This window comes from Betta splendens, chromosome 17, assembly GCF_900634795.4.
Source record: "Betta splendens chromosome 17, fBetSpl5.4, whole genome shotgun sequence".
Taxonomy (NCBI): Eukaryota; Metazoa; Chordata; class Actinopteri; order Anabantiformes; family Osphronemidae; genus Betta; species Betta splendens.
The window spans coordinates 363,199-387,379 of record NC_040897.2 but is presented as its reverse complement, the minus strand read 5'-3'; the positions used below and the strand labels follow the sequence as shown (position 1 = coordinate 387,379).

The 24,181-nt window shown below is 41.6% G+C and overlaps 2 protein-coding genes and 1 long non-coding RNA gene across 4 annotated transcripts; 1 reads left to right on the top strand and 2 right to left on the bottom strand.

Moving 5' to 3' along the window:
- Positions 1 to 7: 7 nt before the first annotated feature.
- On the bottom strand, positions 8 to 5,642 carry trnau1apb (tRNA selenocysteine 1 associated protein 1b). 2 transcript variants are annotated; one of them, XM_029131734.3, is made up of 9 exons: positions 5,464 to 5,642; positions 4,542 to 4,639; positions 3,865 to 3,964; positions 3,074 to 3,126; positions 2,671 to 2,799; positions 2,113 to 2,229; positions 1,513 to 1,816; positions 1,395 to 1,440; positions 8 to 887 (listed from the first exon to the last, which is right to left on the bottom strand). In XM_029131734.3, the coding sequence occupies exons 1-9, from the start codon at positions 5,500 to 5,502 to the stop codon at positions 751 to 753; spliced, it is 1,023 nt and encodes a 340-aa protein (XP_028987567.1). In that variant the 5' UTR covers positions 5,503 to 5,642; the 3' UTR covers positions 8 to 750. The 2 variants fall into 2 exon arrangements, with proteins under 2 accessions (XP_028987567.1, XP_028987568.1); XM_029131735.3 differs by having other exon boundaries at positions 1,395 to 1,437.
- An 8,274-nt stretch (positions 5,643 to 13,916) lies between these two features.
- Positions 13,917 to 16,649, bottom strand: LOC114844389 (uncharacterized). Its single transcript, XR_003783724.3, has 3 exons — positions 16,092 to 16,649; positions 14,838 to 15,951; positions 13,917 to 14,738 (listed from the first exon to the last, which is right to left on the bottom strand). It is a non-coding gene; the product is annotated as an uncharacterized LOC114844389 (long non-coding RNA).
- Positions 16,650 to 16,752: 103 nt separating this feature from the next.
- Positions 16,753 to 20,872, top strand: LOC114844385 (cytochrome P450 7A1). Its single transcript, XM_029131733.3, has 8 exons — positions 16,753 to 17,016; positions 17,717 to 17,957; positions 18,049 to 18,258; positions 18,637 to 18,831; positions 18,970 to 19,169; positions 19,285 to 19,415; positions 19,494 to 19,672; positions 19,776 to 20,872. The coding sequence occupies exons 1-8, from the start codon at positions 16,934 to 16,936 to the stop codon at positions 20,076 to 20,078; spliced, it is 1,542 nt and encodes a 513-aa protein (XP_028987566.1). The 5' UTR covers positions 16,753 to 16,933; the 3' UTR covers positions 20,079 to 20,872.
- The last annotated feature ends 3,309 nt before the right edge of the window (positions 20,873 to 24,181 follow it).

Sequence of the window (24,181 nt, the reverse complement as noted above, 5' to 3'; positions counted from 1 at the left end):
AAAAAAAAACATTTTCTAACTGTTTTTATTAAATATGTGCAGAAAGAAAAACAACCAGAAGATAGTGGGAAATCAGAGCTAACAGGATGTGTGTGATCAAATAAATCATCCTCAGAAATTTTGAGAGTTCTGCGGATCATTTGTTATTCAGAAACGTGTCTGGAAAGAGGCTAGAAATTACAGTTCTGATTCATCTTCGTACTCTTACAATTAGAACGTCAAGACATTTTGGAGGGGAAAAAAAAGGAACAATCCTTCATTAAAAACATCATATGTTAAAAATTAATCCATAAAAGACAGAAAAACACAGTAAAGGTATTGTTTACTTTTGTTTCTAAAGAGATGGGGCTATATTAATTCTAATGCTGGTGACAACTTCAGCATTAATAAACCAAAGCTAACGCATGTTTGTTCATCTGTAATATTAATCACTGGCCAAACACTGACCGTGCCACATCCTCAAGACATCATACTACACAGTGTGGACTGCACAATAACTTCACTGATTACTGACCAGCTTTCTGTAATTTACCAACATGGTAAAATTTAAATCAACTCAAAAATTCAATGTACATTGAATAGAGGTTTGAATAGAAACTAGTATTGTGTATGTAGCATCAACCATGTTTAAGAGACAGTAAACTGTCCGTAAACATGTTAAGGTAGCTTTGACTCTTAGAAGAATATGAAACGATTAAAAAAACATTTTTAAATATTCAGCCATTAGGGAGCTATAAAGGAGTCAATGTATCAAGAAAGGGGTGGGGTGGAGGAATCAACAGAGTCCACGGGCTCCCAGTGACAGTCCATCATGGCATCGTAGAGCTCTTCACTGCGCTGCATAAAGTCTTTATTCCACTGTTCCACATCACATTCAGGGATGGGCTCTGAAAAATATGCAAAATATGATTGACTCGTGAAGCTCTGAATGACAGTACTACAGTTCCTAAATTCAGCTCATTAGCTCACATGTTCAATTTTATTTATATAGTGCCAAATTACAACAAAATTATGTCAAGGCACTTTACAAAAGTAAGGTTTAAGACCTTACACAACTATAAAATGTGTAAGAAACTAGTCATATAAATGTGCAAATGCTCAAGTGGCCCAACACTGAATTGGGTCAGTACAGTAGTGAGGGACCCACAGGCACATTTAGCAACAGGAGATCGACAGAAGACAGTGGGACGGAAAGAATCGGTGATGCCAACAATTCAGGTATTAATTTTCAGTTAACTGAGCTCAGCTGGAGCAGCTCCTAAATGCCAGCAAGTTTCAGTTAGTTGTGGAACTGTGGTTTTTACACCAAGCTGTACTAACGGACCACAACAAGTCCACTGTACCACTGACAATATTCATTACAAAAAAAGAAACAACAACAGAAACTATTTTACCTTCTGCATTATCCTCCTCTATAACATCAGTCTCTTCATGACCCTGCTGAAGATGAAATGTGTTAACAACAAGTAGTAAAGCAAATATCACGACCTGCCTTGTCAGTGTTTCACTCACCTCCATAGCACCAGACATGTCAGAGGACATCGGTGGCATCCCCATGGGAGGTGGGGGCATCATGTGGCCTGGTGGGGGGTACCCATAAGGTGCATAGTTATAGTTGTATCCCGTGTTGTAGCCACTGTTATAGCCGCTGTTGTAGCCACTGTTGTAGCCACTGTACTGGTCATAGCCCCCCCACTGTGAGTAGTAACCTCCCTGGCCCCCACCGCTATGGCCGCCATAGTAACTAGACGGAGATTGGTTGTAGTTGCTCTGGTAGTTCTGGCCCTGGCCCCCATGATAGCTACTCATCTTCTGGCTGCAAAATAAGGAGGACAATGAAGAACACTCATTAAAGTGTTTCCTCTTCTTTAATAAGATCAAAGTTTAAGAAATCTTTATTCAGTATCTAACTGGACCAGCATTAGAAAACACAAAATGAACCAGTTTCACAGTACAGATAGAATTTGAGGCACATACAAAACAACTTTATCAGGACATTGTCAAATTGAAGTAAATATCTAATGCATTTCTGAAACTTTGTACCATTGCTCATTGTGTAAGCATTCATATGATAATTGGTGAGTTTACTGTAGGTCACTGTCAGCTACTCACCTCTTTGCTACAGCAATACTAAGTCTGAGCGGCTTTCCCCCGAGCATCGTCCCCTGACACTCCTCTATGGCCTTCTTCTGCTCACTCTCATCCCCAAACTTGACAAAGCCATACCCTCTGTAAGTCAAACAACAGTTACACCTCCTGTCCACACCAGCGCAAACTACATACTTGGCAATAAATAGCCACGTAATGAGAAACAGAATATAATGGGTATTATTATGGTAGAACTGAAACTTGTTGTTTTACTTTTAACATGAGGTAGCATCACTTGAATTGTGAGTTGCTCTTGCTTAGCCTATATGGGGAAAACAATAGTTTTAGCATAAGCCCGCAAGAAAACATTTCTTCAGCCTTTGTTCGAAAATAGATGAGGTACTGGTGGTCAACGTCCAACACTCCTATCCAAGTCTTCGAAATATTAACAGAATTACACACCACACCAGAGAAGTTAAACAATGTGTAGTTTAATTCTTAAACAAAATCACCCCATGGTAAACCATACATATGTTTCAACAAGCCAATCACTGGCTGGTCTGTGAACATGAACAGACATACCTGGAGTATCCATATTGATCAGTGACGACTTTGGCTCCTTTGCAGGAGGGGAACTTCTTAAAAACTTGGTGCAGCTGGAAGTCGTCCACCTCTGAGGCCAAGTCGCCTACAAACACTGAAAACTCTGGCCTGAAAAAAGAAAACAAATCTAAGCTCAAAATAGTTTTCCCTTCAAATCTTTACTGTTCTTAAGCAAAAGGATGCTGGACATAGACCGCATCTATAACTGAAATCTGTAACTACTGTTCAAACGCTCCACTATTGTGTGGGTTAGGTAAACTGAACTTGTGAGGACTTTTACTGATCTAGAAATAGCTCATTTGTGTTCTTAGATTGGCACCACTTTTAATTTTAGATGACGACAAACAACAACACGCAAAGTAAGAGTCAACGCGTGGCTTACCCTGCCTCTGGCCGTTTGCCATAGGTGGCATAGTTTAGCTTAAACTTCCGGGGCTGTACAGGAGAAGAGAAAATACACATTGAGCAAACCTCAAACATCAAAGATGTGTACTATAGCTCTGATATTGCTGGAAATAGAGAGTGGAGTTATTGTGGTTATTGTTAATTTGGTTTACATACCTCCACCACCCAGACCAGCCATTAGCCCATTCCTCAGTTAGTTCCTACCAGAGACTCTATTCACCAGCTTCAAACAAAGTACATTCATGTACAAGCAGCCTCTCAGCCACCTTCAGCAGCAGGTATAGGCTGGTGGAGAGGGGAGTCCAATAGCTTGGCCAATAGCAATTCACCTTTAGTAACAGGCTAAAGCTTTGAACTATACACATCAAGCCTGAATGATTTCCAACACTAACGCTAGAATTGTTACTACAATACACAACAATTAATTGTATAAGGAATTGTTTTGAAATATTGCTGCTTATTAATGTGTTTTAAATCGTGAGCGACATCTCAAGCTGGAGAAAGCAACACAAGTAGCAAATTAGTTGGCTCAAATGTTGTTCATAACTACCTTGTTCTACTGCATTTTTGTCCAGAGGACGACCAAGACTATTTGAGCTCCACTATCCACCGCCAAGTCAACAATTGTATACTGTTTAACAGCATAAATCAGTCAAAAGTGCAGTATTAAATTGTATGTATTTGTAAGAAAAATATTACAGTGCAATACATAGGAAAATATTGGTATGGGTAGCATTTCTGAGTAAGTATTAACACCACAGAACTAACCGGGTTTGATCCAGGAACCAGTTTTCCGTTAAGTCTTTGGACACAGCGATCCACACTTGCTTCATCTGCCAACTCCACAAAACAGTATCCTGCAGAACCACTGCATGAGGGGACAGAAATGTCAGGGCACTCACAAATCACTGGCTATATAAACTACAACATCAACTACTAGCCACTGCAATAGATGTATTTTCTTTGTCACGATGGTGTGGCCCAAACACACAGTACACGGTTAGATGCCGAGTTATACACTCACTTGACAATATAAGTAAATTACAAACATTCTGCTAAAAGTAGGTGTTCATTTGCTTGAAAATCAGCCGCACACAGAATGTCCAAGTTGGACCATGCAATATTTCAGCAGCAGAAATTCTGGACTATACAGAGGAAATTATCAATAAGCATGTACTTCAGTGTGATTCACCACTTCAGACATCTTATTTATGAGTAAATATAGTCTATTTTCTATTAGTATATTTTTATGTTAGGCAGTGTGTTGGTGAAAATTGTTAATTGGTCCATATTGCCATGAAAGTCTGTTAACAAATGCATAGTTAAGTGCACAGATGTTGTACACAAGCAACTGCGAGGGGACACGCGAAAGGGACTATGCCTCATTGATGATTGCAGTGGGCCACTTCTGCACAGTACAGTGTGAGGTGCTGCATTTAACCTACCCTGTTATCCTGTGAGTGATGATCTTGACTCCAAATGGTGACTCTCCCATAGCACTAAACGCCTGCTTGATGAAGTTTTCATCCATGTATGGATCCAGCTAAACAAAAACATTTACATTCATCACATTCCACGTGTTTACAGTAATACAAGTCTAGTACAGATGTGCTCAGCAGAAAGAAACGGCTTCATGTACACATATTTTCAAACTAATTTCTTAATTATTTTGGTGTAATTAATAATAATTATATAAAATAATAACTGAATAATGAATCACAAAATCACAGCTGGTAGTAATGAAACCTTTTTACCAGCTTATGCCTACAGCATTAGGACGTATATCAATACTGTCATCATTAGCAGTTCCTTAGGCTTCCTTTATTATTATTATTGTTATTATTAGCGATAGCCCCATATAATATAGGAACACGCTGCTATCGTGCTGTTTTTCTGCTTTCTGCTTTGAATCTGGTTCCAGGTCCCCCCAAATTATTTAAGGGCCTGTCTCCATTCCACTTTGTTCTTTTAGCTCCATTTGAAACTTGGAATCGTCCATAAATCCAGGGCGCACTACGTCATTCAACAAGGAACGCGTCTAACGAAGCAGATGGCAGTTATAAACTAGAATTTCACGTGTGAACTACAAGAACTTCAAGCCCGTTGCACACGCTAGCTTCCTACAGTGTTAGCCTAGCTGGCTAACGGTCGTTAATAGGCAGCTTTCCTGCAACTTAATAAAATGCAGTTTGTAAGACTGGACACTGATAGAATTTTAAACCAAGTCAAACCAACAATAAGGAAATAGTCGCATCTTTACCAACGGTGAAGTAAAGGGCTAACTCCAACCAAGCTAATGATGTAGCCACTGCGCCTAGCTAGCAAACGCTAAGGTAACTGTAATGAAACAAACTACTTAAAACATACATCACCCATCCATAGGCTCGTCTGTCTGTTGAACATCATCTCGTATCCGATAATGTTCGATGTTAAAAAAACGGTTAGTTTTTACGTGGGTATAAACACGACGAATTTAGTAACGTTGGACGTTCTCCTCTCGCACGCAACTTGTCGTTCCTCTTCCGCTTCCAGCTAACGGCTACTTCCGGTAGGTGGGCCTCAAATGGAAGAAACAATTACGAATCATCGAGAGAAACTATAGTTTTTCACGTTTTATTTTCTTTAATTTAATGAAACTCTAACATGTAACATTAAGTAGGATTAATACTACTCACTAATCTAAAGGCCAGTGTAACACTTAGATTTTCCATTCCTAAACATTGTTAGTACCCTGTGTTGGACTGGCGACCTGTCCAGGGTGAACCCCAGTAGAGAGCTCCAGCACAAGCAACCCCGCACCCCCGCACCCCGCAACCCGCACCCCCGCGTAGGACTAAGCTGTAGAAAAGGGATGGATGGTTCGAAACATTGTTAGTTGTTATCACTAATGTGATTTACTCCACAGTCAATTTAAATTTTTAATTAATTAATTTTTCTGCAATCACAATATCTTAGGTAAGTTAAAGTATATTAAAATCTACAGAGTTTAGACCTTGGACTAGAATGAGTTACATACTGTACATTGACACTAATGAGCCACAAGAGAGCAGCAAACAAAAAAAGAGCCTGACAATGGTCATAACCGTGAGAAATGACAAAAAAAACGTAATGTCACTAAAGAAACATATAGTGCCAAAAAGCTTTTTCATAGCTATCTTAAAATCGTGGATCATGGCTGATTTCTTTTTATATATTTTGGAGTAACGACTTTCAAAAACTCTGATAAAGTTAAACCGGCTTCAAGCAACAGTACAACAATTGGAGTAGACGCACAGTGTGTAATTTCCCATAGTCTGCAATCATTGCCAAGTTTCGCAAAGTTTTTTATGGGACATTTGGCTCACAGACGCCACATAAGTCTCTGCCAGGGACTTCACACACAATACACGATTAAAGAAATGTTTATTTTTCTTGAGTCACTCCCTTCCTCATGCGGGCCATGATTCTTCAGAGCTCAATCAAAATTGAATTGAAACCAACAAGCACTTACAAGCACACATGCAAGTTTGTCACAACATCTAAATACAGTAAGTCACCCTTCACTGTGTACAGTACAACTAAAAATTACTGCTCATGCAGACAAAAGATAATGGTAACTGAAAGCTAAACATGTAACAAACAATGACACACACAGAAACAAACCTTGACACACAATAACAAGAACCATGAAGAACAGTTTAACATCAAGAATAAACCCACAACAAACAACACAAAGTAGGACCTTAAATACTAATTTAAACAGGTGACACTAATCAAACTGATTACAAGAAGAAATGACATGACAGACAAGAACAAACCAAAAGGACGCTTAAACAAAGCAAACCCAGAGTGGCCCCTGGCGGCGAGGAAGCTGAGCGGTAACAGTGAGGGGCCTTCTGCAAGTCATTGAAGAAACTTGATTAGCTGATTGTCTTACCATGCTTCCATACTTGCTTTGTCTTGAGTTTTAATGAATGGCTGCCTCCTCTTAAACGCAAGCACACATGCAAGTTCTAATCAGTTAATTGGTCGAACCTTAGGAGATAAGCATGAGATATGCAATAGTAGCTTTTACACCGGTGTTCAAGGTCAGTGTAGCAGCTCTTACCTCAGGGACGATTCTCTGGTGGAGTGTAAAAGCATGTTGCTATTGATAATCCCTTTTGCTGAAGTATCGATACAACAACAAACGCACACTCTCATAAAAAAGGCTAACATGAACTGGAGCATCTAAACTCAAACACAACTGATTGGTAAACAGATAATAACACGATAAATATAGTGATATAAACACAGTATAATACAGTGCTGCAGCACAACACTGTATTTGTTTTATTACATTTATTTAGGTCAAGGAGCTGAAAATATTAACTTTTATCAACAGTGTTGACCTTGGACATTTAAATTGCCTTGTCATATTTCTGTCTCAGTTTAAATGAAAAAAGTGACTGATAAAATGACAATAAAGAAAAAAAGCAGTATAATACAGATGCACAAAAGGTAATTTTTTTCCTAAACAAATACAGTGAAGAGAATCTTCAAGCTATGAAGATGTAGATGTATTTAGAAGATTTAGATTATATTTATAAGATATAATCAGGTCCATAATACCTAAATACATCTTATATAATATATATATTATAAATAAATATTTCCTATTTCAAGGTCCCACATCAAAGTCTATTGTATTCTATTGAAGTCATGTTCTCAGTTTTTCTGGTTCTTATTTCTGGCATCAACGCAACACTCAACATAGTACAGTTAGAATGCATTGCAGAAATGACTTTCAATAGTGTCTTTGTCTTTGTCTTGCTATGTTTTTGAGGTTATAGAATGCTTTTAGTCGTGGCTTTGATGTGAGTGTTAAAGGTCAATTATGACACCAGGATTTCTAACTCCGCTAACAACACAGAGTTGAACTGAATTTGATTGCATTCAGATATTTACTTAGACACAGAGAGAATGAATTGAAGAGACTACAGTATAGTCACTTGACAGAGATAAGTAAATATTGTCTGAGTGTGACAAATGAGTGTCATCTGTAAAGCTAATTTGCCTTGTATCACAGTAACATTATGCCATGTATAAACTGACCCAGGGGGAGCATGTGTAGGATGAATAGCAGTGGTCCAAAAATCAGCCCTGAGGGACTCCACATCGTGGCATCCTGCTCAGATTTATGAGCACCAATGGAATCCTAATATGTCCTGTTAATAAAATATTACCAGAACAGCTTAGGACCTTTCACTGATAATCCCACACACTCAATGCGTCAAGACGGTTTTTGTGGTCTAGGACATTGAAAGCTGCGCTGAGATCAAGCAACATCCCTACTAACCAAAATGTGTACTGACATAAACATCTTTTAACATCTCAGAGCAGCAAAACTATTGGTCCAAGCATTTAAAATGGTTGTTTAGCACTGAAGCATCCAGGCTGTTGTTTCTTCAAAATGAACATGTCCAAGTAAACACAGGTGGTCTGAGAGGCCAACAACACCCGAGGGTAACCATATCCAGTGTGTGACCTTGAGTGTGTGCGTGGACCCATTCACACGTGGGAGGCCAAATGTTTCAACCACCTTAGAGAATTTGTTTGTAAGTAACATGGATACCAGCAATATAATCATAATCTTTTGAGATAATAGAGAGCAATTCAGTAAAGTTATCTATGAAGGCTTCACATTACTTTGGAGGCCTGTAGATGATTAACAGCAGGTGTCTATTTCAACAGTTACCGGTAAGATGATCAGAAGACACAAAATTGTCACCTGGAATACGGCAGCAACATCTCAACCCCTTCACTTTGTGTAGGCTACAGTATAGTACATGCAGCTGAGAGCCATCTGTCCAGTGCCATCAAACCTCTGAACCTTTCATTACCCCTTCAAACACCTTAGCTTTAAGAGAGGTCAACGTGTTCAGTAAACCAGTGAAGTCCTGCTTCAGGACCTCTGATTGGTGCTGATGATATCATTGGCCCCAATGTCAACTGTAATGTTTTTAACAGTTTGGTGTTTGGCCAGAATAGTTGGGATTCCTTCTCTAAGAAATCCTATACTTTGGAAAACAATGTGCTCTGACATTGTTGACATTTTTAACAGCAAAGTTACACTCGCTATCAGTGTTTGAGGCCCAATTGTTAGCTCTTTCTCTGTAGCATTCTGTTGTCAGGACCTCTGCCAGTTTGGGAGGGAGCGAGGTCATCCAGGTCATCTGAACTGGTTGCTGGCTGTGCTGCTACTTGCTGTACAGGGGGTGATCGGGTTCGCTATGTGGATGAAAAGGCATCGCTTCGGTTAAACACCAAGACCGATCCAGAACTTCTACCAGTACATTTACTGCCAGCCTGTGTCTGAACCAGCTGCATGTTAGTGTAGAGAGCCAGAGATGAATTCAGTTCATGAAGTTCTTTACTGTTACAGTTGATTAACCTTGGTTTGAACTACTGCAATCTACTGTGTGGAAGTCATCCAAACAGGAGAATGGGGGCATATTGCTGCTACTATAGGTGACTCCCACTAATACCAGTCACATGTGTGACATATGGCTGGAGCCTTCTGTGTGTAGTACCCACAACCCATTAGATTAGAATCAAAAGGAAAAGTAAGAATCGTAGCAATTATTATTATTCTTGAAAGGAGAGCCCGGCCAACCGCAGTGGAAACAAGTCAAAGACAAGTCGTTTTGATGTACATGCCATCATGCTACAGTACCAAAACACAACCTGGGTGTTGTCAGTAAAGTGCAATTGTTCATAATTACAACCCGAACCCCGTTTCAGCCATGCACTGCATTTATTCTTGTAAGTGTATCATGTAACAAAAATAAGGGGTAGAGGTTAGTAAATACAGCTTATGAGAAATAATGTTTCTAGTGCAGGATGCTGAACAGATTTAAGATTAACTTCATGTCTGAAAGGACCTGACCCCCGAAAAGGCATGGACATAGCTTTGCACTGGTTATCAGGAAATGGGATTGTCAGCTTTTGGTAAACTTGGTCACGTTTTTGTAGGATGCAGGTGGTTTCAGTGCATTACTAGAGTTCCAGCGGTCTATCAGCAGACTCAGGGTCATGCAGACCGAACAGCCGATTAGGAAGAAATGTTTGCTCATTGCAGCTTACTGATTAGCAGTCGGTTTCTTTGTTCTTGTAACCTTTTTTTAATCTTTCTTCCTCCCGTCTCTGCTGATTTTCTTGTCTCTGCAACACTCAAAAGTTAATTCCAGGTTATCAGCGAATACAGAGGCTAATTAAACCTGAGTAAGACATTTTATTACCAAACTGCAGTGATTTGATATGAATTACATAACACAGTATGAATGAGCTAGAGCTATAAAATAATAAAAATGTCTGTGATATGCATTACAATTACTACAGGCAACCCAATATGATGATGCTGGAATTATTTTAACACTTGAGTGGAACATTGGACTCATTGATCACTGAGGAGAAATGAATGAATGAATAAAGAAAATTAAAACGCCAACCAAGAGCATTCAAGTTTTTTCAAATATAGTGGTCTGGTATCCTCATTATAAACAAAGTGAAGTTAGAGGAGACAAGACAGACTCTCCACAATCAAAATGGCCTTGGACCATCTTGCACCAACATTGCACCAGATGTTCATTTTGTTAATTTTAGCATGTTGATACTGCAAAACCAAATGATAAACGGCATGTTGGCAACACGCTCACTTGCTTAAAAGTGGTGGCTTGCGTGTTTGAACGCATCCATGTAAATGTTGGGTGAAATTCAGTTCTGGATGTGTGTTTTGAAACCTAAGGTGTGTGGGTGGGTTCAGAAGAAACCTCTACTATCACTGTTACACAAGAACCTTTTGGTATTTGGCTTCAACAAAACACAAATTATAATGCCAAACGATATTGTTTTTTGTCTAAATGACTGTTTTCTTCCCTTCACAGATACAGATCAACTTCACAGTGAACAATTTCTGTGAGCATTGAGATGTCGAAGTGAAGAAAACGTAGGCCTTTCAGAGCTGACCTCAGTATTGTGTAAACAAGCATTTCCATTAAGATCATGTATAACGTGATGAGTAAATGAGCTCTGTGGATCATTACAGGTTTTATTGGTCGCTTTGATGTTTCCAGTGAAACAACACATTCTCTTAACAGTTCACACACAGGTCTAAACAACTGCTCCAATGTCATAATGACACTTTTTGTTTGTCAAAACACTGGAAATATGCAGCAAAAACTTCCTTCAAACAATACAACTTGCAACCAAGTACATGAACATGACCAATCAGTCATAACACAGTGGACACCGAAATACAAACCACTGATCTCAGTGTGAATCAGTGCTTCATTGATCATCATTGGAGCCTGTTGCTATTTGTTTGTGTAGTTTACAGTATGTCAATTTTACCTTTTAAGCAAAGAACTGGATCCAGATGAATAAATGCTTTGATTTATTGAATCCATGACATTAATTTTTCAAACTGTGGCAGAAAACTGAAATATTGTACTGTAAATATTACAGAAAATTATAATTATATATTACAGAAAATACACAAAACTAGAATACAGTCAAATCTATTGGAGGATGAGATACAGCCACAATTGATGCTCAGTCTCTGCTTTAGACCTCCTCCATCCACGCTGCAAAAGAACAACACAGACCTGGTTCCATTTTGAGGTCTAAAGAGTGTCAAACAGGTGCTATGGTGAGTTCATACTGGTCTTACTGGTTTCTAATAGTTAAGAACAGATGGTTTAACTTTGGTCCCAAAGCTAAAACAATGGAGTTTAGAAGGACGTCATTGATAAGTGTTTTGCAAAAGGGGGGAGAAAATATGTCAATCCAATGAGTACAGGTTTGCACATGTGTCTGATGCACTGCTGTTATAGTGATAATGAAAATAAATGTGTAAACCGACGGATAAAAACTGTAACACAGAGAATGGAACAAAGTCTTTCTAAGCACGATTTAAAAGACTGCTATATGGAAAACAGTTTCTTTACCTAAATACAGTATGTAACCTGGAGGACTTTTCTTCTCATGACTGTCCAAAAAACATGATGTGATATGTTTGATATAGAATATGTTTGATGTTGCCATCCCAAAATAGGATCAAATCACACATTTATATGAAAAAATGTCATCTGTGTACAGTAAATGAAAGCTGTGGTTCATTTACTGGACACAGATGATATTTTGCAGATCGGGTCAGCGATAACCTGAGATAACCAGTGTGGGCTTTATCGTTTAACCACAAGGCTTTCCGGGAATCACTGTCATATGCAGCAGAGAAATTCCATCACGAAAATCATGACGCAAGAGTAAACAGTGGACCACCATAACCAGCCTCACCTTATCTTGTTTAAGTGATTTCTTAGAATATTTCCATAAGGATAACAGGAAGGATTTGTCTTTGAGCAAACAAGACATATATGAAAGATGACCATTATTGAGGCAACTGTTTTGGAACAATTTTTTCCTTAGTCTTTTGATCATTTGATTTATTTTTGCTGCAATTTGTCTCCTTTTATGTCTCATTTACTGTATCTTCAGCCACCTCTGGCATCAAAGTGCTTCTTTCATTGAGTTCATAAGTTTAACACGTCACCACACCAGCAGGAGACGAGCTCCTACAGGTTCATTACCAAATTGTCGTATTTTGTTACGGGTGTAGTTTTGCTCATTTTCTCCCTGAAAGGACGTGTCAGGCAGCATGGCTGCAGAATTCTACACTGTGTAGCCTCATTGTGTGAAGAAGGGGTGGGGTCGGTGTGTCATCTCTGAAAGGAAGCAATGGTGAAATCGTGGCACATTCCCAACGACTCCCTGCTCACACGTCACGTTTAATTCAGTTTGACTTCAGTGATGCTAATCAGCAGTATTAACGTATGCGTATGAGTAAAAAGAGATGGATAAGCAAAGTATATCATATAGAAAAGAAGTCAGTAGTTGTGTAAATGGTTTGAGCCACAGTTTGCAGCCCTTCAACCCTAAACACTGCGCACATGGACATTTTTCAAGGTTCCTACTGATTTGTTTCTGAGGGGGTACAAAGGTTGCTCCACTATATGATAACAAAGTGGAAGCCCACACACCAACACAATGGCACCTCAGTCACCCTCAACCTTGACCTCATTGGTCAGTTTAGCTGACTTTCTCTGAATAACATGACATGTCAGGCTTTATCAACATTCATTAGGCAGCAACTGTACACAAAGAAGGAATGTTCTGTCTGAACTAACTCACAAGTACTTTCGTCAGTAACATAGATCCAATCTTCTCTGCTGGTGTTGTGTCTTTGTTGTTTTTCTTTTTTAAGTCTTTTGTTTTTCATTTTGACTTTGAGCTCTTCTACTGCTGTCACTTTTCCTGCAAGATTTTCTTGTAGCTGAGAAATAAAAGTCAATCACTTTTGTCCTTGAACTCTTGAGTCAGACTGAAGCAGCGTTTCTGGCTGGCTATTCACTCTCTAAATCACCTGTTGCTCGCTCCTCTTTGCTCTGGCGAGGTTGGTCCCTTTCACTGAGAAGATCCATGAAAGGTATCATTAGGTTGTTATCAGCTTTTTATCATTTTGTACCAGGGCCATTGATAGGGTTTATTTTCCCCTCATCCACCTGATACTCGGCTCAGCAGACCAGTCTCGTGCACGGAATCACTATCAATTTTCATTGTGAGATGTTTATGAACAACATGTTCTTTCAGGGTCAAACTAATACAGTGACTTAAAATCAAGGCAAATAAAGGCCACCTTTACTTAGACAAGGTTTTTAAGCCAGAAATGAACGAAATAATGAAACAACAATATAATATTAAGAACTTGAATACGTGTAATTGTGCCCATCTTACACAGGTCCACCCCACCTTTAGTGGTATTGTGATCCAGAATCATACTCTTTTTCATGTTCCCTTGATGCTTTCAGCATTTTTGTGCAATAAGACATTGAGGCTGTTCTGTCTGTGAAGGCAAACCTGGAAGACTGGTGGACCTTGTTTATGGCTACCAAATGCTCTACTGGGAGTTCAGCCCTGTTCTTTTGGATCATTGTGACCATTTTAAGCTTTCTCTTTAAAACCTCCTGAATTGAAGTTGTCACAGGCAATGGTGTTGCCATAAAAACTCATTTTTGTACTTTTTAGATGGGGTGAGAACATAAGATGAATGTGTGAGACTGTAATGTCTCACACATTCAACAAACCATTTACTGTTAAATATTTCGGTGTAAATTTACAGTAAATTACTGGCTACTAATTGTATGACTTTCAAAGTATTTTACTGCTTGTACATTGACAGCTCTGACTTCACAGTAAGGTAAGACATTAAATTACTCTTTGCTACTGTGATGTTAAAGTAAATGTATCAAATATTACTGTAATATGACAGTATGTTTTTGTAGTTTTGTTTATATAAATTGTGATTTCACAGTAAAGGTTTCATGATATTGCTTTGATGTTACAGCATATCGCTGTACAAATTTACAGTAATTGCTGTGAGGTCACAGTATGCAATCCTGTAAATGTAATGCAACTAGTAGCCAGTAATTAAATGTAAATTTACAGCAATATTGCAAATTTGATTTAGTTTAGAATACTAAAAATCAATTAGTTTTCTGATGAAGGTACAGACTTTCTGATTGATGGGTCCACGCTGCCTTTTTGGATTAATGCCCAAGAAGCACCTGTAAAAACAAGATCATGAGCAAAGTTGTTAGTTTTTGGTCAGAAACTAATATATAAAAAATATATAAAAAGACAAGTTATTTTAATATAACAGGTACCATTATCTTTGGATAAAGTCCAGTGTGCAGGAAGCGTCTTCAGCATTCTGCAGGTTCTGCCAAAGCACCTGTGAAGCCGAGGTGAGATCCCAGGACCCCCTGAACCTCAACAGACAGCGTCCAGCATGTGCAAATGAGTGACGTCCACCATGCCCCAAAATATACAACCCTTTAATAACTTGTGTATTACAAATGCACAGTCTGGGCATACATTAAAAGAGTCTGACATTTATACTAGTTAGGGTTAATAGATATGTTCAAAATATGTCATTCAATGATGATTCAATTAAAATATAATTAAATCATGCTCACTAAACTTACATGCCAAATACTGTAAAGATAGCAACAGTCCTGAATGCTCCGACGTTTATGTTTCTCAGGAGTGTTTCAAAGTGAGAGCTCTCCAAATAAAGTGACCGCCAGTAACATTAAATTAGCCATAAAAAAGGAAACACTAATGGTACCGGTCATTTAGCGTTACCAGTACGAGAGGAATGGCGTAAGGAAACACATACTGAGTAACGGCAAAACGTTCCAACTCAGGTTAGCTAAACTTTCTGTTAATACTGGCGAGATATTTATTGTTAAATATGGCTGTTAAATATTGTAAAACCCTGGTAATATTTTATTTTTTAGCCTTAAGTTTTACTGTTGGGTCAAATTGACCCGAACAGTATCTATGTAATGTAAACATGTAAGGGGGGGTTGCATATACGTGAAATGAACCATTTTTATTTTGTATGTTGATTACAATTATTAAGCCAATTAGAAGAGGTTTATCTGCCAAAAATGCTATTTTTATTTTTATAATTTGTTTAAATTTTGAAAAGACAGTATTATGAACATGAAGTTTGGAGTTAAAAGCCTTAACATATACCTGGTGATATTGAACACGTAAATAAACCTGGAAACCTGAGGAAATGTTTTTTTTCTTGAGGTTGAACCTTCATTGAACTGTAGATCTGCAGTTCATCTGTGTTCTGCACTGCTTCATGCTTCGCTGGATGATTCATCCTCCACGCTGCAGTATTTGTCAGCACACGTGTAAAGACATTACGTGGAAGGTTAATTTCTTCTCCTTATGTTGTTTTTCTTGAGTAACTACATTGTACGCCTGCAATGACAAGTTTCAACAGGTTACACACACACACACACACACACACACACACACACACACACACACACACACACACACACACACACACACACACAATGGGAGCACAGTAGGGACCTTGGATTCTGTGATCTATTTACCACTATCGCAGCGCAGTCCTTCAGGTGCCACTGTCCATGGACTCCGGTCAAGGCCACCTCTCACGCACATCCACACACACCCCTTAGCTTTGGCATGGATGGACTTCACAGTGTTTCCTCCCTCACCCTCACCTTAGGCATGACAACAAAACTCATTCCCCTAAACAATAACCTGAACTCCAGCTTAAGCCCACAGGCCTTGACCCTTCTAACCCAGCAAGGTCTGTTTCTGCCAACAAACCGTCAAATTGGCTAAGTGGACTGTTGAACCATGCATTTACACACAGAACACATGGAATTCTAATTCCTAGAAAGATACATGTGACAGAAAATCAGCGTACTTGTCTGTTGAACTATGGCGACGCTTCTGTTATTTAAGTCTAAGCCAAATATTTATTTACACCTTACAATTATTACATGTAATAATTAGTAGATATTTGATGGACAAAAAAATTATCAGGACTCACAATCCCAGTTTGAGAATGAAACAGAAAAAGGAGAATGTGTGTTATTTTACCTATGATTCCTAAATGTAAATACTACTACTGCTAAAAATAATAAATCAAATAACTGATTTAGTTGCACAACAATGCAGCTGCTTGGTCCCACCCTATGAAGCATAGTATAAAAACCTCCCACATGCTCCTGTCATCACATTAGGTGCAAGCTGAACTGATGACTCACTGATCAACTCCTACTGTGTCAAGCGTGTGGACTCCAGTAACTGAAGAACAGCATCTTCTGTAAATGAAGCAAGCAGCGGTGAACTGAGTCTGGAGCTCGAGTCGAGGTACTGGACCCCCTGCTGAGCTGGATCTCCCTGTCTTCATCATCTGACCGGCATGATCCTGAGCGTGGCGCTGATCTGGGCTGTGCTGGTGGGATTCTGCTGCCTGCTGTGGCTCGCCGTGGGGACGCGACACAGGTAAAATCAGACCCCCCGGGTTTTACCAGCGCGCTGTGACTCGTGCAGGCTCACACAGATCAGCACAGACAGGTTTTGCAGGTGAGAGGGTGCTTGATGAAAGCGTCTCATTACATCAGCAGCAATGACACGCGTGCTAATACTACATGTTGCGATAATGAGGAGGAAGGTGCTGATTTATAAGCTTTGTCGTGTTGGTTTGTAGCCGCTGGCTTCGCCTGGTGAACTGCAGCAACAGCCTTGTTTGTCATGTTGTGAAAATGAGGCGGGTTGTTAGGAGGATCTGGCTTCTGAAGTCACAGGTTGGAATGTACACAAGTCTCACCAGCCGGCAGCGGTGGAAAAGGGCAGGCAAACTAAGCAGGCAGCATGTCCTGGGGTGTAACGGGCGTCTGTTGCCTGAGGCCAATGGCAGAAACAGTGAACCTAAGAGAGAACAAGCGTGTGGAAACGCTGATCTGGGACCTGGTGAAGTCTTCGAACCCACAGACAGATCAGCCACTGCACACAGAGGGCTTCCACCAAAAAGATGAGCTAATGATGTCCCTGATGGCTGGATTTGTCCTGTGTGCGTCCTGGAGTAGCTTCAGGATGTCTATTTTTATTAGCAGTAGATTGTAACCGTGCATCAACCCTCTGTCCAGACGATCACTTGACCCTCCAGCGCCTGACGCTGCCGTCTGTTTGTGGATGCCCGTAGGAAACCCGATGAGCCCGCGGTGGAAAACGGCCTCATCCCCTACCTGGGCTGCGCTTTGCAGTTCGGCGCCAACCCCCTCCAGTTCCTCCGCAGCCGACAGAAGAAGTACGGCCACATTTTCACCTGCAAGATTGCGGGCCAGTACATCCACTTCCTGTGTGACCCCTTCTCCTACCACTCAGTGATCAGACAGGGGAGACACCTGGACTGGAGGAAGTTCCACTTTGCTACATCTGTTAAGGTACATTTGCACTGTACTGTACATATATGTAATGTAACGCTCTCAGTGAAACCTACCACCAACGCTCTGGGCTTTTCCTTCCCTGCACCAGGCATTCGGCCACGACAGCTTCGACCCCCGTCATGGCCACACCACGGAGAACCTCCACCAAACCTTTCTGAAAACCCTACAGGGCGAGGCTCTGCCCTCCCTGATAGAAACCATGATGGGCCACCTGCAGGACGTGATGCTGCGGTCAGACACGCTGAGTCCGAGCAAGGAGCAGTGGCAGGTGGACGGCATCTTTGCCTTCTGCTACAAGGTACGCCTTGCAAAACGCCCACTAGACTCTCACTGAACTAGCAACTGGCAATGAGCGGAAAGAGCAGGACAAAGTTCAGAGCAGAGTGGTGCAAACTACAAATCACTGGTCATCTGAACAGAATGTTCACGTACTGGAGCGACAGGAAACAAACCGACCCACAGACTGAGCCAAGTCAACAAGACGAGACGGACAAAGTTCACAAGGACTGAGTGAAACCATGGGAGAAATGAGCCCTTTGCTCTAAATTCATTAGCAAGAAACAGAAAATGACATCAACCAGATTAGACTGGAAACTATGGGATGACAAAAACCCACATTTGATGCCTTTATATCTCAACTTAACAGCAGCCGTAACCGTTCCTGTCTGTCTGGCAGGTGATGTTCGAATCTGGCTACCTGACGCTGTTCGGTAAAGACTTTGGGGACGATAAGTGTCAGGCCCGGCAGGCGGCCCAGAAGGCCCTGGTGCTCAGCGCCTTGGAGAATTTCAAAGAGTTCGACAAGATCTTCCCGGCGTTGGTCGCCGGGCTGCCGATCCACGTCTTCCTGAGCGCCTACAGCGCCAGAGAGGTCAGTGGACGCCCCTTCACCTTCACAAGCCGTTAAAAGGAAACAGGGCAGTAGGTAGAATAGTCTCAGTGGGTTTCATTTTGCTCTGTGTGGTCACTGACACATTCATGACACGTCGTTTCTGTTACAAACATCCAGAATCTAGCTAAGACCATGCACGCTGAGAACCTTTCCAAGAGGGAGAACGTGTCCGATCTGATCTCCATGAGGATGATCCTGAACGATTCGCTGTCTACCTTCAATGACGTGAGCAAGGCCAGGACCCACGTGGCTCTGCTCTGGGCGTCACAGGCCAACACCCTCCCCGCCACCTTCTGGAGCCTCTTCTATATGATCAGGTACCACGAAGCGGAGCAGCAGTCAGGCAACTGAGCAGGATCAGTTCAGCAGCATGATGGATTGTGGGTAATGAAGCGTCTACAGCGTTTACAGCTTCCAAGTGTCTGTGCTCAGGAGTCCTGACGCTATGAAAGCAGCTCGCGAGGAAGTGCAACAAGTTCTGCAGGACTCGGGTCAGGTGGTCGACCCACGCAACCCTCAGCTAAATCTGACCAGGGAGCAGCTGGACAAACTGTGTGTTCTGGGTACGATTTCCTAAACTTACCAATCAGCTGACTTGAGCTGTGGCTTGTTGTAAATGCTTCTTTGTTTTCTGCCTGTAGACAGCATCATCAAAGAAGCCATGCGTCTCTCCAGTGCCTCCATGAATGTACGCGTTGCTAAGGAGGATTTCCTCCTTCACCTTGACAACCAGGAGTCCTATCGCATAAGAAAAGATGACGTCATTGCTTTGTATCCACCAATTCTGCACTACGATCCAGACATTTATGAGGATCCCTATGTAAGACCCTGTTTATTGAACAAGGAAGCCACTCTGTCTCAAACTACATGTTGGTCTTGTGAAAACACACGCTCCTCTCTCTTCATCCCTCCTCTGCCCACAGGAGTACAGGTTCGACCGTTTCCTGGACGACAACAGGCGGGAGAAGACGATCTTCCACCGCAACGGGCGGCGGCTGCGTTACTTCTACATGCCCTTTGGCTCTGGCGTCACAAAATGCCCCGGCCGTTTTTTTGCGGTGTATGAAATCAAACAATTCCTCACTCTGGTACTGTCGTACTTTGACATGGACCTACTGGAGCCTGCTGTCAAAGCCCCGCCTCTGGACCAGTCCCGTGCTGGACTCGGGATCCTCCAGCCGACCTATGATGTCGACTTTAGGTACAAACTGAAAGCGACGCTCTAAACTGGGGCAGATTAATAAAGTACATGCTAATGAAGATGCCATGGTGTAAATAGAACAGAATAGTGCAGTTCACTGCTAGTAATATATATTAACACCTGCACGTGGAGTCCGGTGGAGTCCTGAACCAGGTAGTGTTGGACCAGACGCTCTCTGCCTCTGCTGGAGCACATCCTAGGATGGAACAGGCCACAGCCAAACCTTCAGGGCTAAACACGCTGATAAAACAGCGGCTCCCTGTAACATTCTGCAAACACAGAGTTAGGCCCAAAACACAGAGCAGGGCTGAACACGCAAAACGTGACTACGCTCGAAATCACGACAGCTGCGGGAATCTCACACATCTCCTCCTCCGCTCCCCCTTCAAGCATCAAGGACGACTCTGATGACAGTGGCGTTTTAGCGTGGTGCTAAACGATAAGTTGTAGGTTGTTCAAATATGTATTTTTATAATGACAAATACAGGACTAGCTGTGAAGCTAGGCGGTGGAACAGCAGGATTAGTGTAACAGAGTGATGTTCAACTCCAGTGTTTGGTTACGGTCAAACAAAATCCGAGTCAGGCTGCGATTCCATTTTTCTGATTGCACTATTGTTGTACAGAAACAGTTTTAAAGACAAAGATCAAAATAGAAGGAAGAAAATGAAGTGTTTTCACCCAAAAGAATTATGCAAATATGTCTCATTGTAAATATGCACAGCTGTTTTACTCGTATTCTCCTAGGTGCAAGGTGCAAACTAAGGGTTTGTGTGTGTGAGGGACACATGTACAACCTGATAATAAATCCATACATTTGTCTGCTTGAGTGCTGTGCGTTCTGTCCATACAACAACAATCTACATGTGCTGCAACATCCCAGAGCGTGGACACTGTGTTGACACGTCATAATTAATGAATCTAGGTTATTTCTGTGGTGTTACTGCTTCTGTCCTGTCAGTTCAATGAGCTCACAGTTAGTTTCCTCTCATAAATTTTGTCATTGCTGCTTGAAAAACTGTGCAGCAACCAGAAACTATGTACTATTTGTAAAATTAACAAAAAGACAACTTCAAATAAATTATATTGTTTTCACAACTTCAACAAGTGAAGAAGAAGTGAAGAACACAACATATTTCGCTGAAGGTGTTTTGACATCAAGGGACCAAAAGTACTTGGCATCAGTTTGAAGAAGATCATTCATCAACCACAAAAGAAATACGTCACAATTCACTCATCACTTCAATCACCATTTAAACTCCATTGTAGTCATTTGCTGTCTGACCAGCGCAGGAGGGTCATCAACAAACACTGAGGAGCAGTAGAAACGCATTCCCCCCAGAAACCCGTGGCCTCAAACAGAGCCATGTAGTGTGAGCAGGTCAAAGCCAGGCTGGTTCCACAGCCGTTCCCACTTTGGCCAAGGTGGACTCAACAACACACGTGAAGCTCAGGGTGTTTGTATGAGCTACAGAAAGAACTGCGACTATAAACTACAGCAGAGATTTGAAATTGTCTTCCGATCACCAGCCGCCAGTTTCTACACATGAATGAAGGCACGTTTCTCCTGTTCAGTGTCTCTTTCATCACTTCAGCATGTGATTCTTTTGTTTTATGAACATTGCAGCTTTGAACTGCTCTTCCCATTCCCCTCAGGCTCCCACTGCTTAACATAGTGTGGAAATGTCCTTTACACTGCACCACAGCATCGAGTCCAGGCCAGAACTGCTCGTCAGAAACACTTTAAAAGGATCAGTATGACTTTGCTGCTTTCTATTAACACCAGGCTGCAGGTTCCAGCGCTGGGCCAGTGAGGCTGAGGTCAAAGATGCAGCCGCCAGTAAGCCAGTCATCCTGCAGTAACCTCTGCAGTCGCAGACAGAGCAGCACACATGCCTCACACCTGGCTCCACTGTGGAGCCCACAGTGTTTCCTGCTGGGACTGCAGGGGTTACAGCAGGATAACTGGGTTACTGCCGGCCCCTGACCTCAGAGCACAAAGGCATTTATTAGTCAAACCTCTTCAGACGGTCCAGTCTGGCAAGTTAAATATTCACACATGTAACATGTAACAAATCCATTGTGGTAGAACATTGTGAACTTAAACTGGGCAGCCAAAAAGCGTACTGGGCCCGGTGGTCCTGAATAGTGACAACACTTGCTGAGCATTTATGAAGCAGTGAGGCTTTATTGTGAGATGTTTGAGTATATGTGTCAACACACAGATTTAAAATTATTATTCAGTCAAAGCATTTATATATCAGCACCAAGACAGTGTAAACACACACTCCCCCTCCATGAACATCACCTCTGTATAAACAGCATGTGAGCAAACATTTTGCTGACATATACACGAATGAACTGAAAAAGCCTCGACAGGTGACCCTGAGCCTTCGTTCATGGGTTCCTACAGTTTAAAGGGCTCATATCATGCAAAATCCACTTTTTAGACGTTTTGGAGCGTTCCTATGACTCTATGGGTCACATATACACACACTGAGCACGGTAGAAATGCATTTCCTGCTTTTTTCACATTTTGAAAACGTAAATTTTCTCACCCAATGAAAACAGACCACGACCTACTCTGAGACTGTGTCCCAGTTGTCGTCACCTTGGTCGGAAGTTCTCCCTGCAAATCCTGAACCACCACCCCCACAATGATCCCGAACCAAAACTGGACTTCCGCCATTTCCCCCCTCTCACTCACCGTGAACAGACGAGCACGGCAGCGCCCAAGTCCTCCCATAGAAATAGTTCGGTTCTTGGGTGTTCTAACCAACACCAAAGTCTATTCACTTTAACAAGGGATCAACAAGTGAGGATTTGTGGGTCACTTTTATTTTTAACGGACCGGTGCCAGAAACACTGCCTCAGCATTTATACGTATGTGCATTTCAAACGAGGGTGCGTCCAATGCTGGATTTGTTTCACGGCTCCTGTTGGAAAAAAAGGATCTATTCCTAAAGTCCGTCATCCACTCACTGAAGTAAGTACATGCTTGATATTTATAATGTTTTAAAATGTTAGTTTGTCCGTTTAAATGTAGTAACCTATGTGTGGGGCAAGTTACTAGCTAGCTATGCTAACGGCTACAGCCAGTCGACCGAGCCTTTGTCCCCTTCAAATGTGCTCATGTGGGCTCCTGCAGCCACACACCTGTGTGGAGAAAAGCTAATGACTATCGGCACCGAGCGGCTACAGGCAGGGAGCGGTGGGTCTAGCGTCTGTCCTTTTTCTGTAATCACATACACCTGCGGGGAACAGCTGATCGTTATCGCCCTTCCAGCGGCGACAGACAGGAAGCGGTGGATCTAGCTCGCTGTAGTAAGTTTGTGCTTGATACTTGTGGATATCTAAATATGTTAGTTGGGTCTGTTATAAAATGCAGTAACCCACGTGTGAGACAAGCTAATCGCTAGCGTCGCTAACGGCTACAGTGAGTCAACTGAGCTTTGTCCCTTTTCAAATGTGCTACTCTGAGTTGGTGCAATCACACACCTGTGTGGGGAACAGCTAATAGCGATGGGCCTTCGATCGGCGACAGGCAGGAAGCGGTGGATCGAGCTTTTGTCCTGTTGACGTGCTCCTGTTTGTGTTGCGTTAGCCGTTAGCATGACTTTAGGCCTTTGCACTTTAGAGCTACAGCTGGTCGATCGCTACAAAAAGAACCTGCAGATGAATGCGGTTATGTTTGTTATTACCCGTCCTGTCCAGCCTAAATCAACTTGTGATTGGGGTTATGTCATTGTTCTATCAAATTCTAACATGATTAGTTGGAATGATTACGTGTTGTGTTTCAAGCTTAGTTGCTAATTAGTCACATATCTCTACAATACCTGCTGCTTATTGCGTCAGTTACCGATAGCTTGTAACATAGCCATTATATTTGTAGGACCAATACAATTTACAGTAAATGTAACAGTCTTTTCTATACTGTATGGAGGCACATCCCAGTTGCCCACATGCAAGGAGGCTGTCAAACAGAGAAATCACTGCAGACTGTTGGTACACAGACATCTGCTGCTCAGCTCAGGAGTGAAGGTATGTAAGTTTGTATGTACCATCAGTAAGATAGGTAATAGAAGATTTTAATTGGTATATACTGGTTTAGATTTTCTATTTTGATTGT

Excerpts from the sequence above, each read along its gene's own strand:
- LOC114844385 (XM_029131733.3), top strand. The coding sequence starts at position 16,934 with ATGATCCTGAGCGTGGCGCTGATCTGGGCTGTGCTGGTGGGATTCTGC. Across the intron at positions 17,958-18,048 it reads ACTTTGCTACATCTGTTAAG|GCATTCGGCCACGACAGCTT; the intron begins GTACATTTGCAC and ends TCCCTGCACCAG. Across the intron at positions 18,259-18,636 it reads TCTTTGCCTTCTGCTACAAG|GTGATGTTCGAATCTGGCTA; the intron begins GTACGCCTTGCA and ends TCTGTCTGGCAG.
- trnau1apb (XM_029131734.3), bottom strand. The coding sequence starts at position 5,502 with ATGATGTTCAACAGACAGACGAGCCTATGGATGGGTGAT. Across the intron at positions 4,640-5,463 it reads CGAGCCTATGGATGGGTGAT|CTGGATCCATACATGGATGA; the intron begins GTATGTTTTAAG and ends GTTTTTGTTTAG. Across the intron at positions 2,230-2,670 it reads GATCAATATGGATACTCCAG|AGGGTATGGCTTTGTCAAGT; the intron begins GTATGTCTGTTC and ends TTTGACTTACAG.